Source organism: Myxocyprinus asiaticus, chromosome 44, assembly GCF_019703515.2.
Source record: "Myxocyprinus asiaticus isolate MX2 ecotype Aquarium Trade chromosome 44, UBuf_Myxa_2, whole genome shotgun sequence".
Lineage (NCBI taxonomy): Eukaryota > Metazoa > Chordata > Actinopteri > Cypriniformes > Catostomidae > Myxocyprinus > Myxocyprinus asiaticus.
In genome coordinates, this window is record NC_059387.1 from 5,199,391 (window position 1) to 5,219,885 (window position 20,495).

Sequence of the window (20,495 nt, forward strand, 5' to 3'; positions counted from 1 at the left end):
CGGACAACTATTTATTCTTTACGTTCAAACAAAAAATAATATTAAAGTCATCATTAAGGCAAATATTTAGATGTATCAACGCTAATGCAGGAGACCTGTATCTAAACATCGCCGCCTCATCCCGGCATCCACAAATGATTCATCTCTCATTTATAACGCCATTCATATAGTATTTAAAGTGTTAAAGATGCGCAGAGAAAACCAGAATATGAGAATATGAAATGCTCTCACCGCACTCGATATCTTCAGAAATAAATCAGATGATCACCTCGACGACGATCAGACGTGCTCCGTGATGTCACTGCTGCAGCCTCACGGTCACGTGATCTGTTACTCGCCCAAATTGATTGCATTACTACTTACACGGGGGTCAAAGTCAAATCTCAATAATAAATAGATTATTACAGTATCTTGTTATGTGCAAATGTTCATTTATTTATGTTTTGTTATTTTTGATTGCATACAATATTTTTTATTTAAAATATTGTTTGAATATTAATTGATTTGTCATTAATCAGGTTTTATATCTGTGAAAGTTATTCAGCTGAATATGGGTTTTAATATCTGTATATGTGATCTTGACTGTTGTTCTTGATTTGTCTGCAATTTTAATGTGAGATTGTGAGTTTTTGTGTTTTTTTTTTAATTTTTTTAATTTTTTTATTTTTTTATTTTTTATGACATTGGATTGTAGAGTTGCTTAATTTCTGTAGAAAATTGCATGTGAAAAATCAGAGGGTTTCAAGCATTTCAAAGTAACAGAAATTATTTAGGACCATTATTTGATATCTTACACATAAAAAAAAAAAAAAAAAGTTCCTCATCTTCAATTTTTTTTTTTATTATGGATGATTGACATGATATAGGCTGAGTCCGTAATGGTATTCTACCTTACTACACTTACTATTTCTGACATGAATAGAAATAGTAGAAGTAGTAAGAGTAGTGTAGGTAGTATGCCATTCTGAAATTAGCGATACATTTTAACAGGTTGTGGAAAAGATGGAAAATGGTAACACTTGGCAATAAAGTTGCATTGTTAAAATGAGTTAACAGGAACTAACATAGAACAACACTTTTACAGCACTTGGTTAGTGTTAATTGCAACAGATACTAACACATTTTAAAAATTATAAAATGAATGTATGTTAACATTAGTTAATTCATTATGAACTATCATCAACTAACAATTAACAATTGTATTTTCTTAAATTAACACTAACCAAGATGAATAAATGCTGTAAAAAAAAAAAAAAAAAACCTACCCAGGCCCCCTTCTTCTCACATCATAATTTTTATTTTTTTTAACACAAATCAATACAAAATAACAATGCATTTATTTTATTTGGTTAGTTGCCATGTTATAAGTGGGATAATGTACAGTCAGCCAGTTGTTATTGCAAAATAAACCCCTTCAGGGTGGTAAAAGGACCCTCTGCATCGCGTCGGGGTCCTGATCACCCTGTCTGGGATAATTTTGCAGTAACAACCGGCTGACTGTACATTATCCCTTACTACTTACACGGCTCTCTGGAATTCTAGATTCTGATTGGTCAATCCAGCAGTCTGACAATTCTCAGTAACAACTGCACAATCACGTATCAGACCGCTCATCCGGGTAGGCACGACATGTCGTTCCCTTGTATGTCTCTACAAATAATGGAATTACAATAAAGCTCACTTGAACTTGAACTTCTTGGATCACTGTGCATTCTCTTTAAGTAAGATAATAAAATATTTTGAACTCTAATCAATGTTGCATGTGCATTTATTCATTTATTTTGCAAGTAGTCTTGTAATAAGATGCTAAATGAGCAGTCAGACGTTCATTTATTACAAAATAAAAACAAACAGAACTTTGACGCAAAGCAGAGGTGGATTTCAGCTGTTCAGCAATTTATTTGTTCTCACATAATTAAAATTTCAATGCAAATCAATGTTTCATGTCCATTTATTTATTTATTTGGCAAATAGTCATCAAATAGGCTGGATAATGAGGAGTCAGACAGAATAAACATCAACAGAACTCCGCAAACCTCAGCAATTTATTTTGACTCTATAATTACAATTTCAATGTAAATCAAAATGTCCATATATTTATTTATTTGGTTAGTAGCAGTGTAATAAGCAGGATAATGTACAGTCAGCCAGTTGTTGTTGCAAAATAAACCCCTTCAGGGTGATACAAGAACCCTCTGCTTTGTATCAGGATCCTGATCACCCTTACTTAACAAGTAGAACCTTATTGTAAAGTATTTCTTTGAAAACATCTGTACATAAATAAAACGTATTTCTGGAAAAAACTTCTAAATTCTTTCTTTTATACCAGTTTAATGTACATTCCTGGGCTACTTCTGTAATGTTTCTGGCAGTAGTGACAGGCAGGACACAGGAGCAGACAAAGATGATGATGAAGTGAGAACCCATGTGCAGTTTATTTACAAAGTGCAGTTTATTCAAACATGAGTACAAAACAAAACAAACATAAATGACTTGACTTGTCTTGACTTGACTACGTTACACAAAACAATACTTGGCAAAGGACAATGGCAAACATGAGGGCTTAAATACATGGACATGGGCAAACACATGACAATGACAACCAATAACAAGACTAAACTAACAAGATAATTAGATACTAAAACATGAACCAATGACACGACAAGGCTGATAACGAGTTAATAAAACAATGAACCAATGAAAACAAGACACATGAACAGGGGAAACACATGACAGGATCACATGAGGGGACAGGAAATCACATGACATGAACCAGGAACTAACTTCCAAAATAAAAGACATGAACACAAAACATGAACAAAAACACATTTACATGTGACATATCCCCCCCACTAGGGGCGGCACCCGATGCCCAAACATGAAAAAAAAAAAAAATAACAGAGTACAATAGGGATCTTGGGGGGGGTGGGGTCCTTGAGGCATGGCCTGGCGAGACAGGGCGTGGAGCATGAGACCAGGGCGGAGCCATGGAATGTGGAGCCATGAGAGGCTCGAGGGGTGGAGCCATGGAAGATGGAGCCATGAGAGGCTCGAGGGGCGAAACTGGAGAACTTGGAGCCCGGAGAGTAGCCAAAGGCTCAAAGGGCCTGAGTGGAGCCGAGGGATCGGAAGACCGAGGCTTAGCCGGGGGATCGGAAGTCCGAGGCTTAGCCGGTGGGGCTGAGGACCAAGGCGGAGCCATAGGGATGGAGGCCCCTGGTGGAGCCGAAGGATCAGAGAGCCAAGGCACAGCCGAAGGAAGGGAGAGCCAAGGCGGAGCCAGGTGACCAACAGACCAAGGAGGAGCTGGGGGGACGAGGAACCCCGGTGAAGCCGATAGGCTGGAGGACCGAGGTGGAACCGAGGGAATGTAGAGCCGAGGTGATGTTGAGGGATCGAAGGGCCAAGGCGGAGTCCAGGGCTCAGAGGGTCTATGTAGAGTCGGAGGGTCTAAAATTCCCCTTGTCTGAGATGTCACAGTGGTCGAGCCGGTGACTTGGTAACTGGCTGATCAGGAGAATTCAGGGTGGGCACAAAGGCGGGAACCAACTCCAGGTCTAATAGCCCAGTGAGAGCTGGCTCTGGGACAGACGAGGCATGCAACACTGGCTCTGGGACGGACGAGGCATGCAACACTGGCTCTGGGACGGACGAGGCATGCAACACTGGCTCTGGGACGGACGAGGCATGCAACACTGGCTCTGGGACGGACGAGGCATGCAATGCTGGTTTGTTGGCCGTGGCATGCGTGAGCGTTGGCTCATTGACCGTGGCAGGCGTGGGCATTGGATCGTTGGCCATGGCAGGCGTGGGCGTTGGCTCGTGGACCAGAGGCGAGCCTGTGATATGGCATGGAGCAGACTCAGGCGTGGCTGTTATATAGCATGGAGTAGACTGAGGTGTGGCTGTGACATAGCATGGAGTAGACTCAGGATCTGGGGCAGAAGGTGGTGCAAGCTCGGCGAGCATGACGTGGGACCCTGGCTCGGCGAGCATGACGTGGGACCCTGGCTCGGTGACCATGACGTGGGACCCTGGCTCGGTGACCATGACGTGGGACCCTGGCTTGGCGGCCATGACGGTGGACGGCCCTGACATGACAGTCACTGTAGGAGTGCATAGTTCCTCATCAGCCACTCCTACAGTGAAAGATGAACCGCTAAGTTGCAGGGCTAAATCCATGTACTGAGCCAGACTGAGGGTAATCCGACCACCAGGCATCATGGAGGAGACTGACTCATTTAGCCCAAAATGGAAACAGTCTTTGAGGGCAATATCATTAAAGTCCATCATGTGACACAATCCACAAAAGTTCACAACATAATCCTCAAGGGGAGACACACTGTGCTTTTCTCAGTCACATGGTCGCTTTGGTTCATTCCCCATCCGTAATCTGACCTTTTCTAAGGCTACACCCTTTAAGAGGGAGAGTATGAGGTCTAACTGGTCCTCTGTGGTCTGATTTCTAGCATGTAGTACCCTGTCTACTTTGTCAATGAACACATCAATATGTCTCCCATCTTTGCTGAAATCACCACTAAAAGGTTGGATGTGACACTCTCTTGTCACATATACATAAGACCCAGTTGGGTCTCTACTCAAAATTGCAATAGCTGCCATGGTCTCGTCATGCTTTCTGTTGAGTTCCTGAATCTGTCCCTAAACATCATGCATACTACTACCTGCACCATGTTCATCATCAGTGTTTTGTAATACTGGACTATCATCATCAGATTGTGACATTTTAAAATTTTCAAATTATCTCAGTTCAACTCAGTAAAAAACAGTGTCAGTTCACTTGTGGGCAAAACAAAAAGTCTCTAAATCAGTCCGTAATGTTGAAACCAAAGGATATGTTGTCAATGTCTGTATAATACTTCTGTTTTCTGTTGTAGACAGTCACTGGATAGGTGTCTTTTTTAACAGTACCCCCGTGGAATCAACGGAAATCAGGTGCTCTCTCTCGTCCAGCAGTCTCGTCACCTTGCCATGTCACCTCTAGCTGACGCCTTTTCACTAGACTACTGCACCAAGGAAGACAGCGTCCACTCTGTGTCTCACTGGCACCTATCTTCACCTCTACCGTATTTCTTAATGAATAAAGAATTGACCTATTGGCTCCCAACATTCAGACACCCCAATCCTGGAACCAAAAAATGTAACCGGTGGGTTGTAAAAAACAACACGGGATAAAAAATTAAAAAAAAACTTTTGTGTTTTTTATTTCTGACTGCTGTCTCAGAAAAAGGATAGCGATCGATGGGGCCGTATTGAAAAGGGGAATAAAGAAATATAGAAAAACGGAACTGAAATACAAAAATTAAATAAGTTACATTGAAATCCGGTACAGACTTATGTCAAAAGAAAACACAAACAGGTCATTAGCCTACCCACATGCCTCAGCATACATCACCTTAACCCATGCTTATATCATTCACAGCATTTTATGCATTTAACACATACTTACAGTAAATCACTCAAAGCATTTTATGCATTTTTAACTAGGCTTTAAGGACATGTGCAACAGTCCAAACAATAAAATTCTCATTGCATATGTTTTCACATATAACACATATTACACTTAATGACTGAACTGGGAAACAGTCTGCTATAAATCATTAAAGGTGCGGTATGTAAGATTCAGAAACCCTTGTTATTTATGACACCTGTGGCCGTTAAGTGAACTGCAGCCAGCTACCCGTTGCTCGTGCTCGCGCTCGTGCACATACTCCATAGAGACGTGAGCATGGACCAAAACAATAACGTAACGTACAAAGAGACAATGTGATTCACCGGCATCATGCTGACAGATGAGGTAGCATAATTAAAATTACACAGTTATGATTGTTTTACTACAAACTTTGAGACTGTATATTATATTTGACTCTCCAGTGCTGGAACAGGGCTAAAACAAAGTGTGGATATAGGTCTGACTATGCGAAACTGTAGTTTGAAGTAATCACTTTTCTTTGCATGATACATTGACTGCATTTATATGATAGCCTATGTCGGCGTTAGCTGGCTAGCCAGCTTTATCAATAGCTGTTAGCTAAATTTGGTGGATGATGACAGCAGCTGTTTATAAAATATACTGAATATTATAAATATGTTGACACAATTCAGTATTGATGTGATTCCATCACAATTGACATTTTGATATATCGATGCGCTATTTTTTTATAACAATAGAATGTATATATTTTCTGTATAACCAAGTTACGTTACACTAATGAATGGGTCTTTTTGCATCATCTTGAACACTGTCTAGCATTCATTTCATGTGTTATTGTAGTTTAGCTAAAATGACACAAATCAATCCTTATGGCACTATATTTCACATGCTTTGCAGTTATGTAAGCTTACCTGTCCAATAAGAAGAACGCCAATTCAGGGTCGGTTTTGATCCCCAAAACCGAACGAAGGTCCCTCCAGGAATCAAATGCCCTGCCAATGTTCACTCTAGTTTTCGCTCGACCACGATCATGTTCCCACTTAGCCAGACTGGATTCAGTAGATAAATGTTTTTTTTTTGTTGTTGTTGTTGTTTTTGTTTCTTACTCAGAGTTTGTGGAGTCGGTGTTGTGCTGGGAGCCTGATGTTTGCTGGATTCCATCTCTAAGAAAACATTACCTAGTGTTGCAGTTAGTTGTCGCTGTTGAACAGCGGAAGAGAAGCAATTACTGAGGCAAGGCTCTCGGGAGTGCGCATAATCGTCACATCATTTGGATTTTCCCGGCAAAAGCGATCCGCTCCCTTTGCATGAAAATAAGTCTACAGGCTTTAATAGGCAACCTATGAAGTCAGGGAAGGGCTCATTTTTTAAGTTGCTGTAATGATGAGGAGGCGGAAGCCGAGGAAGAATCCATATGCGGATGTTTATTCAAACAGTCCATCAAAATCCAAACACAGTGTCAGAAAAACAGGCAGTGAGGTCAAAAACACAGTAAAGCAGTCCAACCAGGCAAACAGGCAAAAGGGGAGATCCAAAAGAGAAGTCAAAACACTAGGCAATGAGGCAATGAGGCAATGAGGCAATGAGGCAATGAGGCAATGAGGCAATGAGGCAATGATATAAACACTTGGTAAGGCAGATGATCTGGCAATACTTCGCAATATGGGAATGAGCATGCATGGCTTATATACTAGGCAAACAGGAAATTACATTACAGGAACTGATGTGGCAGGAAACAGGATGTGACAGTTCAGAATTCAGGTGAGGGCTCCCTCTGGTGGGCAGGAGACCACTCAGATGTTACAGTTGCATTACAAGCCGTTCACACATTGGCAAAAAAATGGCTAATATTACATGAACATTGTTACATATTGCACCTTTAAATAAGATATGATTAATTAAAAATTTTCATACCCAGTCATCACATGTATGCAAACCATAGTCAAACTCTACACATGCAATCCATATGCATCCTTCAAAAATAACCCATAACAAACACTTCATTTTAACATAAGACTCTTGTGAGCACATATTTAATGCAATTATAAGCATCCTGTGCAAAATGTGATATTTACCCAAAGAATTCTCAACCGATGAAACAAAACCACAACAACGTCTGCTCTCACGCCTCTAACAAGAGAGAGTGCTGGAAAGTGGGTGTTGCAAAACTCCAGTGTCGCAAAACTCTGCTCTTAAAGGGCCACGTCCAATTTATGACTAAATTACATGAAATTTCTCCACTTGGCTACACTCATGAAGACTTGGAAGGTTGTATTGATTAAATACTGTAGGGTCCATTTTTATTTCATGTTTACTTTAAAAGGTATTTTGCATGCACACACAGACCTATAAAGCATGAAAAAGCAACAATGTATAAGTGATTTAATGTGTTCATGTTTTATACTTTTAACGGTTTGGTAACTGTTTATTTAAGATGTATATTTGTCTATTCATTGTAGTGAACTCTTGTGAGTCATGCTGGACACTGAGGTGAGATGGCAGACCTCAGAAGAATGTAACACAGACCCTGTAATGAAACTGTTTATATTTAAAGTTGGAAACTGAAGGTCCAGAGGTGGGAAACACACGCTTGACAAAATCACACTTGTACTGTACATACATAGGTGCACTGAGTTGGGAGTTAACATCTGAAACATTTTCATTTGTACTCATTTTTGTTTGCCTGTAACTTTTTCAGCTGTAAACATTTTATCAGTATGTGTGTTCCCAGGGAATCCCATGACCTTGGTATCTCTGGCGCCACACTTTAGTTGTGCTACAGGAACAGAAACAAACTGCAGGTATTGATGTTGGTATGGTAACCTCTTATAAATCAAGGCTATTTAAATGAATTTTCATAAGTTTGTTTGGGAGAAGCTTGTTCATAGGCCTGCCAATCATATCCCAAGATATAGGTACGGTAAGCGGCACCTTCCCATGAATCGGTGATGATTCTTCCGGCATCCCTCCATCTCCTCATCTCCACCTTGATATTTCATAACATCTATACCATTTATTATTTCAAAACTGCCTTTCTATTTCTTGCTTTAGTCAGATAGTCTGGGAGGGGATCTCAGATCTAAAGCCCAGTCCCGTGCTTGAGCTCCTCCGTTATGGGCATCACACCAAATCTGTTTACACACATGTGCTCCAGGACTATATGAACCAGTGAATTTATGAAAGGGTTTTATAAACTTCTGCATGAACACCTGATTTTATATAGTATTTTCGAACTCTGTAAAGATTAATAGGCTTTCTGCATTTTAATGTTCTATTTTGCTGAGCTCATTTTCAGATCCTCAACCATTTTCCATTGCACTGAAAGAACAATAAATTGTCAGTTTGTCAGTTATTTCACAGAATAATTTCTGGAATATTTAATTGTAATTGGTCAATGGAATTGAATAGTGAAACATTTATTATATAATTAGCACTAAACTGCATAAATGACTGTTGTCCTAGGCTACTGATTCCATACATAGCTGTGCTAGTTTCATGTCTCCACATATGCTATATCTTCTCATTTAATAAAATAATTTAAACTCAAATCAATAATTCATGTCCATTTATTATTCCTTACTTATACCCACTGAATATTATTACACTTTCTAATTCATGAATAGTAAGATTCTATCAGTATAAGATGAGGTTGAATCTTACGCATACTCACACATGTTCATACATGCAAGGCCCACACGCAAGCTCAAGTTATTTTCGTACTCTTGCTTAAAGCTTTATTGAAATGATGCATGAGGAAAATAAGCCTTTAGGATATTGAAAATCCTTGCGGCTCTGAATCACATTCCAACTCTTGCTGTGTCTGTGCCTGTCTACTGCTACGGCTACAACTTTCCAGATTTCAGTATTACAGAAAACACTGTACTATAAGAATTTAATTGAGGACTCAGTTATGATGAGTCATAAATGATTGTGTCTAGTATAGCCCTGATAATTAAGTCTTGGAAGACATTGATGAGAAATGATTCAGTTCAAATTTAAATCTCTGAGTTTTGACCGCATATATTGGTCTCTTGGCAAATCTCGCTTTGAAGCCACTTGGGACTTATGTTCTCAGGGGAAACATCTGAGAAGTAAAAGTGATCTCTCATTTTTTTTTTTGCAGAGTAGTTCACCTTCATATTGGATTGTGGACAGAAAAAAAAGTGTGCTTGACTATAAGAGATGATTTAGGTGTCTTGATCAAAGTGATGCTGTACAGTCCTAGCAGGGTGTTAAATACGGTGGTCTGTGGCATCCTCTGCTATTATTGTGGTCAGAATTGGCCAGGAAGATCAGAATTGCATGTGCAAATTACATTTAGCAGTGTTTTTTTTTTTTTTTTTTTACTGATATCAAAAACTATTTAGCAGAGACATGTCGCTTCTATTAAAATGAATGAAAGAAATTGGAATGCCCAACGGATGTAGAAAGGAAGTCCCAATCACCTTTTAGACACAGACATCACCTGTCAATCAACTCGAGAACATGCATGTGCATTAGCTAGCCGGGAAAATTTCGTTTTTTAAGCATACTATTAGGTAAATAAACACTATTTATGATAACAATGTTTTCAGATTTTATTGTTGATTTGAAATATGTTCTTTGATCGTAATCTTGACCGACGATTTTTGAGATTTCAGTTTTTCCCCATTCAAGTAGATAGGAGCTGCACTGGCATGCCGCTTGTTTACATAGAAAAAAAACTGCCCTTGATCATTCCAAAGATGACCGTGGAGTGAACTTGCTAAAAAGACTTTGCTGATCTGCATAATTTATTAGTGAATCAGGTGCTAAATGAGCGCAGAGAGTGTGTGCAAAAAAAAACTACGCTTCTACTGGGTGTAATTCATTTTTAGTGAATCTGCCACTCAGTCTTTACTTTTAATTAACACTATGTTTTGCCAAAAGAAAGAAAGAAACCACAATTTACATGAAGCTGTGCCATTTCTCATCCGTGTTTTAGAGCTTAATACATGCTTTGCATTTAGATTGGTTTCATTACTTTGTCTGTATTAGGTATACAGTATGACTAATAATGTGCTAAATAAATATTAAAAAAAAATATTAATCATTTGAGTCTTCCAGAGCCACTGCGTTCAGTAAACATGCCTTATAATGGGGTTTTCTTCTTGAATTAGAGTTATTTTAGCAGTAAATATTGTTTATCGCAAGTGAAATGTAAGAAAATTGCAATTCTTTTTTTTTGTTGTTTTTTAGTACATTAAGCCACCAGTTTTCATGTTAAGTATTTTAATTAAACACTGTAATGTTTTAGTTGTACAAGTGCAGCAGTTTTTCTAACAGTCATTTGGCTGATTCTCTCTTTTTTCAAGAATGTATTGACATAATGCAGTGTAATGCCATTTGATGAAAAGATAGTCTACTGTCAAGTGTAGCATTTGTGTAGCATAGCAACAGCAAATGCTCTCACAACAAGAGAAACATTTTTCAGGTCCAGTTCTCTCAATTTGTTTTTCATTCTAACCTGTAATTTTTTACAAATGTGAAAATGTGTAACGATGTTGCTGCTGGCAATGACGATGATGATGCAATGAAGAACCCAAGTGCAAATGTATTATTAAACGTGAAATCCAGTAAACTCTAACAATAAATATGAACGAAACATAAAACATGAACTTGACTAAACTTGACATAAACTTGGCTTGACATTAACATAACAACATTACCAATCACAATACCTGACAACCAACAATGGAAAACATGAAGGCTTAAATACTTGGACATGGGAGAACATAAACCAATGAACAAACTTAACTCTAAACAAGATAATCAAACAATAAACCAATGAAAACAAGACAAATGAACATGGAGGGAAAACAGAACATCACATGACTAGGAAACACATGACATGAAACAGGAACTAAACTTTTCAAAATAAAAGACATGAAATACATGAACACACACATTAAACATTACAAAATGATTCAAATGCAATTTAATACTGAAACTATCTCGGATGTTTGAGTGTGAGACACTAAAACCTGGGATAAACTGCATCCTGTATGGATCTAATATGGTGTAGTTGGCAACCCTATTTGCACATCACCTGTCTTTTGGAGCAAGCATGTGCACAACGCCGAGGCCTATTGTGGTCTGAATAACATGCTGGACGAAGCCAAGCTACAGTCGCATTATCTATGTCTGTTAGTCTGAATAATCAAAAATCAGACTGGTACTCATTTCAGTTTTATTTTTCTAAATGTTTGGTACTGACTGCATCTGGATGGACAAACTCAACACAGTTTCCAATATCTCACCTAGACAAGCATTTTGACCGTTCACACACAGCCACTCATGACTTGATTACGGCTGTGTGTGAATGGTCAAAATGCCTGTCTAGGTGAGATATTGGAAACTGTGTTAAGTTCGTCCATCCAGATGCAGTAAGTTCCACATTTTTAGATATATAAAACTAATATAAAGAGTAATATCAAATGGGTTGTAGAAATTTGCAAACTTTAAGGCACGGGGCAGGACATTTGCACTTTATACAAAACTCTGTAATAAAGACACAATGACATGAACCTCGAAAACTTTGGCATCTATAGCAACTATTTGTTCTCATAATCACCTATTTTAGCCTAATTACAGCCTGACATCTTCTAAACTAACTTAAAACACCCAATGAATCAATATTAGGCTGTAAAACTGTCAATTGTTCACAATGTGCATTGAATTTTGGAAAACTATAAGGGACAAAATAATGTTTTTTTGTAATCATTTTTTAAAGTATACTGTAAAAAATCATGCAAGACAAGATATCTGAGAGAAAAGTTAGTAGAACCATTTAGCTTTAGTTTTAGTCTGAAATATTTAAATATTTTCTAGTCTAATGACACCTCACAGAGGTAACATTTAAACTTTGAATATAAAGTATATTATATTCTGATATTTTATCAATGAATGGCCCCATATATATCCACAGAGGTCTTGGTTAAGCCCCAAATATTCACTGACCTTAGAACTGCCCCTGCCAATCCATCAAAACTGACACAAGGCATGGCTTTGAGACACATGGAATATAGCACACAGGTTATACAGACTACTCAGAATGGTCCAAAACAATCCTGGTTGATATTTACATTTATGCATTTGGCAGACACTTTTATCCAAAGCAACTTACAGTGCCCTTATTACAGGGACAATCCCCATGGAGCAACCTGGAGTTGAGTGCCTTGCTCAAGGACACAATGGTGGTGGCTGTGGGGATTGAACCAACAACCTTCCACTTACCAGTTCAGTGCTTTAGTCCACTACACCACCACCAACAGCACTCATCCCAATCCTAATTTCCTAATGAAAAGAGCAGCTAGGATTTTCTTCCAAAATTTACCTTCTGTGCTCCATGGAAGAAAGTAATACATGTTACGAGGGTGAGTAAATGATAGTAATTTTCATTTTTGGATGAACTATTCATTTAAACTATTTAGCAGGGAGTTCTTTTTTAAGCCATATCACTTAGATTTTTCTTTCCTATGGGGTCCCACTGCAGGCCACTGGGAGGAGCACTGCTCTCTAACACACACAAACACACACAGACACACAGAGATCAATCTACACAGCATGCAGGGGGAGTGTCAGAGGGTAAGAGGAAGGCATCTGGAACGCAGTTCATTTGTCTGGAGGGTTTCACGGGAAAGTGTGGCATTCACAACCCAGCGCTTATGCAGTACAGAGCCTCCATAACTGCCTCCCTGCACTGCCTTGACTAGATCCCAGAAAACACTCAGAGAGGGAGAGAGAGAAAGAGAGAGAGAGAGAGCAGATGTGGAGTGCGTGAAAGAGGAGGGAACTATAAGGTGAACTCCAGAGGGAATATCTGAGAGCAGAAAGAGTAGAAAGGCAAGTAAGGACACAGAAGAACGTTCCACTGCTTGCATCCTTTCACATTCAACTTTATTTCTCCTCATTCCACAAGCTTTGGAACATGGATGTGATTGAAGACGCCCGTTTGCACCTGGAGGTCCCAGAGCCAAACAAATCCCTCACCGAAATCTCAGATGATGAAGTCAACCTCCCTGCCTCTGAGGATGAAGATGAGGCCGTTGAGAACAAAGCCAAAGAGGGTGGTGAGAAAGACTTAGGTGGTGATGGAGACAAAGGTGAGATGAATGGAGTCATGGTCCTGGCTCTACTAGATAAGATCATTGGGGCCGTTGACCAAATTCAGCAAACGCAAGCTGGGCTGGAAGTCCGTCAACGGGAGATGGAGAGATCCGTGACAGGTATCCAAGGGGAACTCACTAAACTGTCCAAGAGCCACACCACCACGGCCAACACAGTCAACAAGATGCTGGAGAAGGTGCGTAAGGTGAGCGTGAATGTGAAGTCGGTGCGGGGTAACCTAGAGAAACAAGCCGGGCAGATAAAACGACTGGAGAGCAATGAGAATGAACTGCTGAAGAGGAGAAACTTCAAAGTCATGATCTACCAGGTGAGGGACATGCATACAAAGGAACATTTTATTACAATAAATAAAAATTTGTGTCAAACACATTTTGAGACATTGTTGAGATCTCTTGTGAACTCTAAAGGAGACTCCCTAGCAACATCTAAGAAGCAGATACCTCCATTTGCTTTCCATTTTATGTGTTCAATTGCTGTGTAGGAGAAACAGTTATAATAATATAGCTGTAAGTGGCAATTATAAGGGTACAAGCAAATGTGAAGAAAACATGACCAATAGCCAAATTTAACTGATCCTGAGGCTGCTGTGGACACAGCTGTTTCAACTGCTTTGATCACAGTACCACAATTAAGATTTTCTTAACTTATAGTGCCACCTCATATCAGAATTGGAGGAAATTTGGCATATGCCTTTAGAATGTGTAATTTTGCCATGTTTGTCATAGGGCAATTAGTCATTATGGGCTACACCCATTTTGGCTCATATTTTCTGAAGGATACAATGGATCAAATTTATTTTGATAGCTTTTTGTTTGGAGCATCTCTAGATGATACATATCAAATTTCATGCAAATCAGACAAATAGCCTCGGATGAGTTTGAAAAAGTATGTTTTCAAAGGTTCAAAGTGTTAGAAAAGTTTTTGTTCAGAAATGGAAATCCTTATGACCATTTGATTTAGGGGCACTGAAAGATTCACAGGAAACAGAAAAACATCGTTTTAGCAATATATTCACAAAAATGTTAATTAGCTGATTATAGAGCTATCTTTTGGCTGATTCTTTAAAAATTTGGTGTTCAGTCTAATTTTGACAACCTCTAAGTGGATGCCAAATTTCATAATGATTGGCCACTCAGCACAGTTATTAGTGGCTGAAATTTGATTGGCTGCTGGCAGCCATTTTTGTTGATTTGTCCTATCAATATTTTAAGGATATGTTAGCATATGAACCAAATCAGATGCATGCCAAATTCCACCTTCCTTGATAAAATAGTTGCAGAGTGCTTTGTTGTTGTTGTTATAGTGCCCCCCATGAGCAGAAGTGGACAAGATTTGGTGTGTTTCCTTGAAATGTTTTAGTGTCAAAGTTTACCAGGTTTCATTAAGTATGGACATTGCGTTTAGAAGATTTAGGTCAATAAGTGAAAATGGGCCCCACCCTGTAGATGATGTATACTAATTTCATGCGAATTGGACAAGTGGCCTAGGAGGAGTTCAAAAAAGTTGATCTTTCACAAAATTCAAAATGTCAGCAAAAAATAAAATCTGAGACTCAAGGAATCAAAGAATTCTGATTCTAGGCCTCAAAAATTAAAGCACCACCTAGTGTCGGATGGGTGTGTCTGTGCCTGAGTAGTGGATGGGATTAATTTAAATGATGTCATTAATTAAAAAGATTTGTAGTTTTTCTTTTCTGGGGTAGGAAGTGCTTAGTTTAGATGACTTTAATGACAAGACCTTCTGCTCTCTCTCTCTCTCTCTCTCTGTGTGTGTGTGTGTGTGTGTGTGTGTGTGTTTCTATCATGACATTACAACAATTATTTGTAAATGAGATCATAAAATGTGTTGTACAATGGCGATTTGCACTTCAAATTTGTATGGCATAAAAGTATAATGTAAACTACAGGCATATCACATGTGTTAGTCATATTTGGTCAGGTGTGGCCATGGGTAAAATGAGCACATCTTACCATTATGGAATATAGCCATATCAAGTGGGCTCAAAAAGGCCCTGGACAGTCAAGGCACACTTAATGTCTCAATGGGTTATATGACGGAATATCAAAACCGGGTGGCATATACTGGAATTTATGGCACTTATTTTAATTATTTTATATACATATAAAATGATAAAACAATAAACACACCATTCAAAAGAAGACAAAAAGACACTTTGTGTTTGTCAAACGTAAGCTGAACATGTGGCTTAAGTGTCCAAACACACAAAGTAAAAGTTGTTTTGTGTCTTCTTCAAGAAATCTCAGCACCACACCCATTAAACACTTACACTTAAGCTTCGCTTGTATGAACTGATGTATTGTAAACACATAACTGAACTGTGTGTTAATACACTTGCCTCTGTCCAGCTACCTGCTGCCTTATAAAAGCACAATTCTGTTTGATGGTTGCAGAATAAACGAACACCGGTATGTTTTTACATGCATTCTCTGCTCAACACACCAGTCACAATGGATTAATATAGAGAAAGTTTCCTTTTTCTCACAGATGGAAAATAATACAAGCAAAATCCAGAGACTGTTTTAAATAGATGGGAGTGATTTGTTAGGGAACGTGGGAATGGAAGAACGTGAATAGAGGGTAAGGTCAGTGGGAAAAGCAAGAAAAAGAGTAGCTATATGTAAAAATAGTCAGAGAAAGAGGGAGAGAGGGAGTCTGAATGGTTACGCAGTCAGTCTATCTGCAGTTAGAGGTTTTGTTCGGCTCTATAATGCAATGTGTAATAGCTTGCAGCTTTGCACAGTGGCGCAAGAACATTCAGAGTTTCCACACAGTGAGTCAGATGGGGCTGGAGGCGCACACACACACAAACACACACACTTGGATACACACAGACACTATGTGCTCTCATAGATTTGGATACAGGGAACACTGAGTTCACATTGGAATTTGCTAATTACCGTTCCAAATATCCTTCCTTCACTCTTCAGTGAGGAAGGGTTGAGCTATTGAGCATACTAACATACAGTACTCCTCTATACTATAGTATGTATACCAGAATACCTGGATGAGCCGGACATTACATTTGCCAGAATGTGCAGTATACAACAAAGTACAAAGCACAATGCACTGAATACTTTATACTGTGATTTGACATACCATTGTTTTAGTGTGAAAAATTAACCGGAAGTAAAAGCAACAATTTTTGAACTTTTTTTTTTTTGACTGGATGTCCTCGAGATAAGACATTTTGGTAACACTGTACATTAATGTTCTCTATATTAAGGGTTTATGAAGCAGTTTATTAATGACAAAGTTACTGTATTTACAAATGCATTATTCTTATTTATATGCTGTTGTATGCATTAAAAGGGCAACTTTCATCCAATACTTGCCAAATAGTAAGCATTTTAACTTACGTGTTATACATGCTTGATAAATGTCCCCTTTATTAAGTGTATATAAAGCAGTTTATTCATGACAAATTTATTTACAAATGAATTATTCTTATTTATACGTAGTTATATGCATTAAAAGGGCAACTTTCATCCCATACTTGCCAAATAGTGAGCATTTTAACTTACATGTTATAAATGTTTAATGAATGTTCCCTTTGTTAAAGGTTTAAAAAGCAGTTTATTAATGACAAATTTATTTACAAATGGTTTTTTCTTACTTATATGCAGTTATATGCATTAAAAGGGCAACTTTCATCCAATACTTGCCAAATAGTGAGCATTTTATAAATGCTTAATAAATACACTTATTTATATTATTTTAAATAAAAACATAAAATGCCCTAATTCATGAGTTATGTCAAAATGCAGCCAAGATAGTTTTTCATGTTGGCAAAGTCTTAATAAGGATAATATTAATAATGCCGACTCTACATTAGGGTACGTTTTCATATGTTACTAATGTTGAATAAGTGTTAATAAGCATTTATAACATGTAAGGTAAAATGGCTCACTATACAATGCATTAGTACAATAATTATTAGCGATTAATAAACCTCTTTATTATCCCTTAACAAAGAGAACATTAATGTAAAGTGTTACCATCAATTTTAGACAAACGTTTTTATTTCCAAGATGATAAATGGACGTCACTCACATGTAATGTTATGAGGTCATGTGACAATTATGGGTAGTTGACCTGACAGAGAAAACTCACTGTAGAAGAAGACAGGTTACACTAAACCCCACTATAGCACCTCTTGTGGCAACTCTGAGAATGCTAATTGTTTTACTTGCTTTGCGTTATTTATCGCGTTGGGACACAATTTGGAATACAATGAGGCGTGAAATTGAGCTGGGTAGTAGCATTTGCGTTCATGTACTTGCATTGAGTATGTTTCAGGCCTAATGCATTTCATATGCAGAATACTAAACAGTCACCAGAGCCAAGAATTTAGCAGTGGCATGCAAATCTAACCGTTAGATAATTATACAGTGATGATTTGCATGCTTTAAGTGTGTGAGAGAGTTGTTAATACGCCAAAGAGTTATGTGCACACTAATCATTTTATCCTTCAACACAGTAGGCCAACTTTCCATATTTCATAATTTGTGAAATGCGTCTCTAAGAAAGAGATAGATAAAGAGAGAAAGAGAGCGAGAGAGAGAGAGAGAGAGAGAGAGAGAGAGAGAGAGAGACAGGGAGAGAGAGAGAGAGAAAGAGACTCTAGGGTTATGAGAGGGCATTTAGAGGAGTTTTTTTTGGCACTGCCCAAAGTACACCCCCTTTCTCCTTACCCTATTGAACACTTTATTCCTCAGGGAAAATAATAACTCACTGCTTACATCTTAATGCAACAACATTGCAATACAAGGGGGACTCATTTAAGGGTCTGTCACACAGTTGCGAAAAGTGCTTTATGAGAGACCGTAAGCTAGTCATAATTTTAAAGTAGTTAAACGATAGCAGAGACCGTATAAGGGGGAGACGACATGAAGGCCAATCAGAGAAAAAATAAGTGGCAGAAGTTTCAGTGCTCAATACAGTGTTTTTGCTTTGGAAAGTCTACGTGCATTAGCTTGATCAATCTGAAAAATACACTTTTTTTTGTGTCATTTGAGCTAAACTAGCAAAACTTTATGATACCTTTGTTGTTAGATTGTATTGCTGATTTCACATTTGTTTTTGAAAAATAATGTTAACAAACTTTTAGAGATTTCAGTCTTTCCCCATTCAAGTAGGTTTAGGGCAGGGGTCGGGAACCTTTTTTCACTAAGGAGCCCATTTTTTAATTTTTGGTTGATGCATTTTTTCGAAAGAGCCACAGCACAAATGAATAATTTCCTATTTTCAAAAACAAAGTTTTTCAATAAAATAAAATGTTTATATTGCCCATAGACTACTCAAAAACACAAAAACAAACAAATATGCGAAAATTAATAGGTAACATGTTGCAATATGTAATTGAGTACACGTGTTTGTGCAGGTCTCCATAAAATTACTTCATTTTACAATTGTTCATGAAAAATTGAACCTCCCTTCTGGGCTGGGCGATATGTAAAAAATATCCGATTATGGTCAACTCCACTGCCCAGGGTCGGTGAATATTTTTGCTTTATTGATTTTGCTTTAAAAATAAATGTATTGAAACACGAAAAACTTAAAAGACATTTCAAAATTCAAATTGAACTTTAAATGAAATGAAAAAAGCAATTAAAATAATGAAGTGATTTAAAAATCTTATATGTAACCACCTCCCCAAATTCAAACATTTACTGTCTCCAACGGCCCCATTTCAAGTATCAGTATGTGGCAACAGATGAAAAATTACTAACAGTATACAAATTAAGAACTAAAGACAATTATAAATGTAAAGATAATGATAATAATCATCATAATAAATAAGCCTAATAAATTCCCTTGTGTTCCCCAAAAATGCTGCCAAATGTGTCCTTATTGAATGTGTTTGTATTGCGTTTGTTAATACAGTTAATGCTGCCTAAAGAAAAGAAAATAGAACTAAATTTTAGGTTCAAGGTAAACGTGTCTTGTATTATTTATGATTTAATCACTTTTGTCTTTGTTTCTATAATACAAAGATACCTGTATACATTATTGAACCTGCAGAGTTGCATTCACAATGTGTAAGAGTGAACTGCTGCATGGAAATAAAGCAAACTAAAATCACAGCACCTCACGAGATGATCGGAGCTCATTTGCAACATTCTCATCGACAGCATTATTCTTGCAAACAGTTTTAAGACGAATGAAACAGAGAAAAAGGAGTGATAACACTTTACATGCGCTTGCTCCATGAGACAAGGTCCCGTTGCATGCCTCTGAACAAACAGTGAATCAGACACGAGCATTGATGCCTTTTCTTTTGTCTGTTCTTAAAAATATAATAAAGCGTGTTTCTTCAAGCGTTTGTCTTTTTGACTAACAGCATTTCTTGTCATGTGTCACTCCGAGACATCAGGTCACTCACCTGTTGTGGGTAGATGAGCAAACTTACTCGTGAATGAAACACATTTGAACGAGGAGCTCACGAACAGGATTGAGCCTTGTCGCATTTGAAGTATGGCAGGTGCTATTTCACACCCTGGACGCACATAAAAAATAACAAACATTTGTAAAATTGCTCAAATGCTCTTAACAGCTAAGATCAATAGTTATTGGGAAACGAGGCCCAGGACTCTATGCATGTGCGTGTCTTGGAGAAGCTCTTTCATTGCACTCGTGAACAGCGGAGCTCACTGCGCACACATATCAAATCAGATGCACATCGGTGGGTTTTCTTTCGTCTGTTCTTCAAAATATAATCACTTTTTGTCAAACATGCGTCTTTGTGTCTAATTTCTTGTTATATATCACTCCAAGAAGTCGTACAGGTCGCCTTCCACAGTGGCTGGTACATCAGCAAAATACTCTGCATGAAAAATCCGCATTTGGCGGGTGTTCATTTCAAACCTTGTTCACC

The 20,495-nt window shown here is 38.1% G+C and overlaps 2 protein-coding genes across 8 annotated transcripts in view; one reads left to right on the forward strand and one right to left on the reverse strand.

The window, feature by feature from the left end:
* The window catches only part of atp6v0a1b (ATPase H+ transporting V0 subunit a1b), a 49,082-nt gene extending 41,515 nt beyond the window's left edge, over window positions 1-7,567 (reverse strand). For 5 of the 7 annotated variants that reach the window (XM_051686820.1, XM_051686817.1, XM_051686823.1 and 2 more), the window contains exon 1: window positions 232-301. The gene's annotated coding sequence lies outside the window, so the exon portion shown is untranslated. Of the gene's footprint in view, window positions 1-95; window positions 116-231; window positions 302-6,363 lie in introns of those variants that run through there. The other 2 variants (XM_051686818.1, XM_051686819.1) reach the window with 2 other exon arrangements.
* A 5,520-nt stretch (window positions 7,568-13,087) lies between these two features.
* Window positions 13,088-20,495, forward strand: part of cavin1b (caveolae associated protein 1b) — a 38,135-nt gene continuing 30,727 nt past the window's right edge. Inside the window, exon 1 of the mRNA XM_051686847.1 lies at window positions 13,088-13,907. Within this exon, the coding sequence (XP_051542807.1) occupies window positions 13,401-13,907 (507 nt within the window). The 5' untranslated portion in view covers window positions 13,088-13,400. The remainder of the gene's footprint in view (window positions 13,908-20,495) is intronic.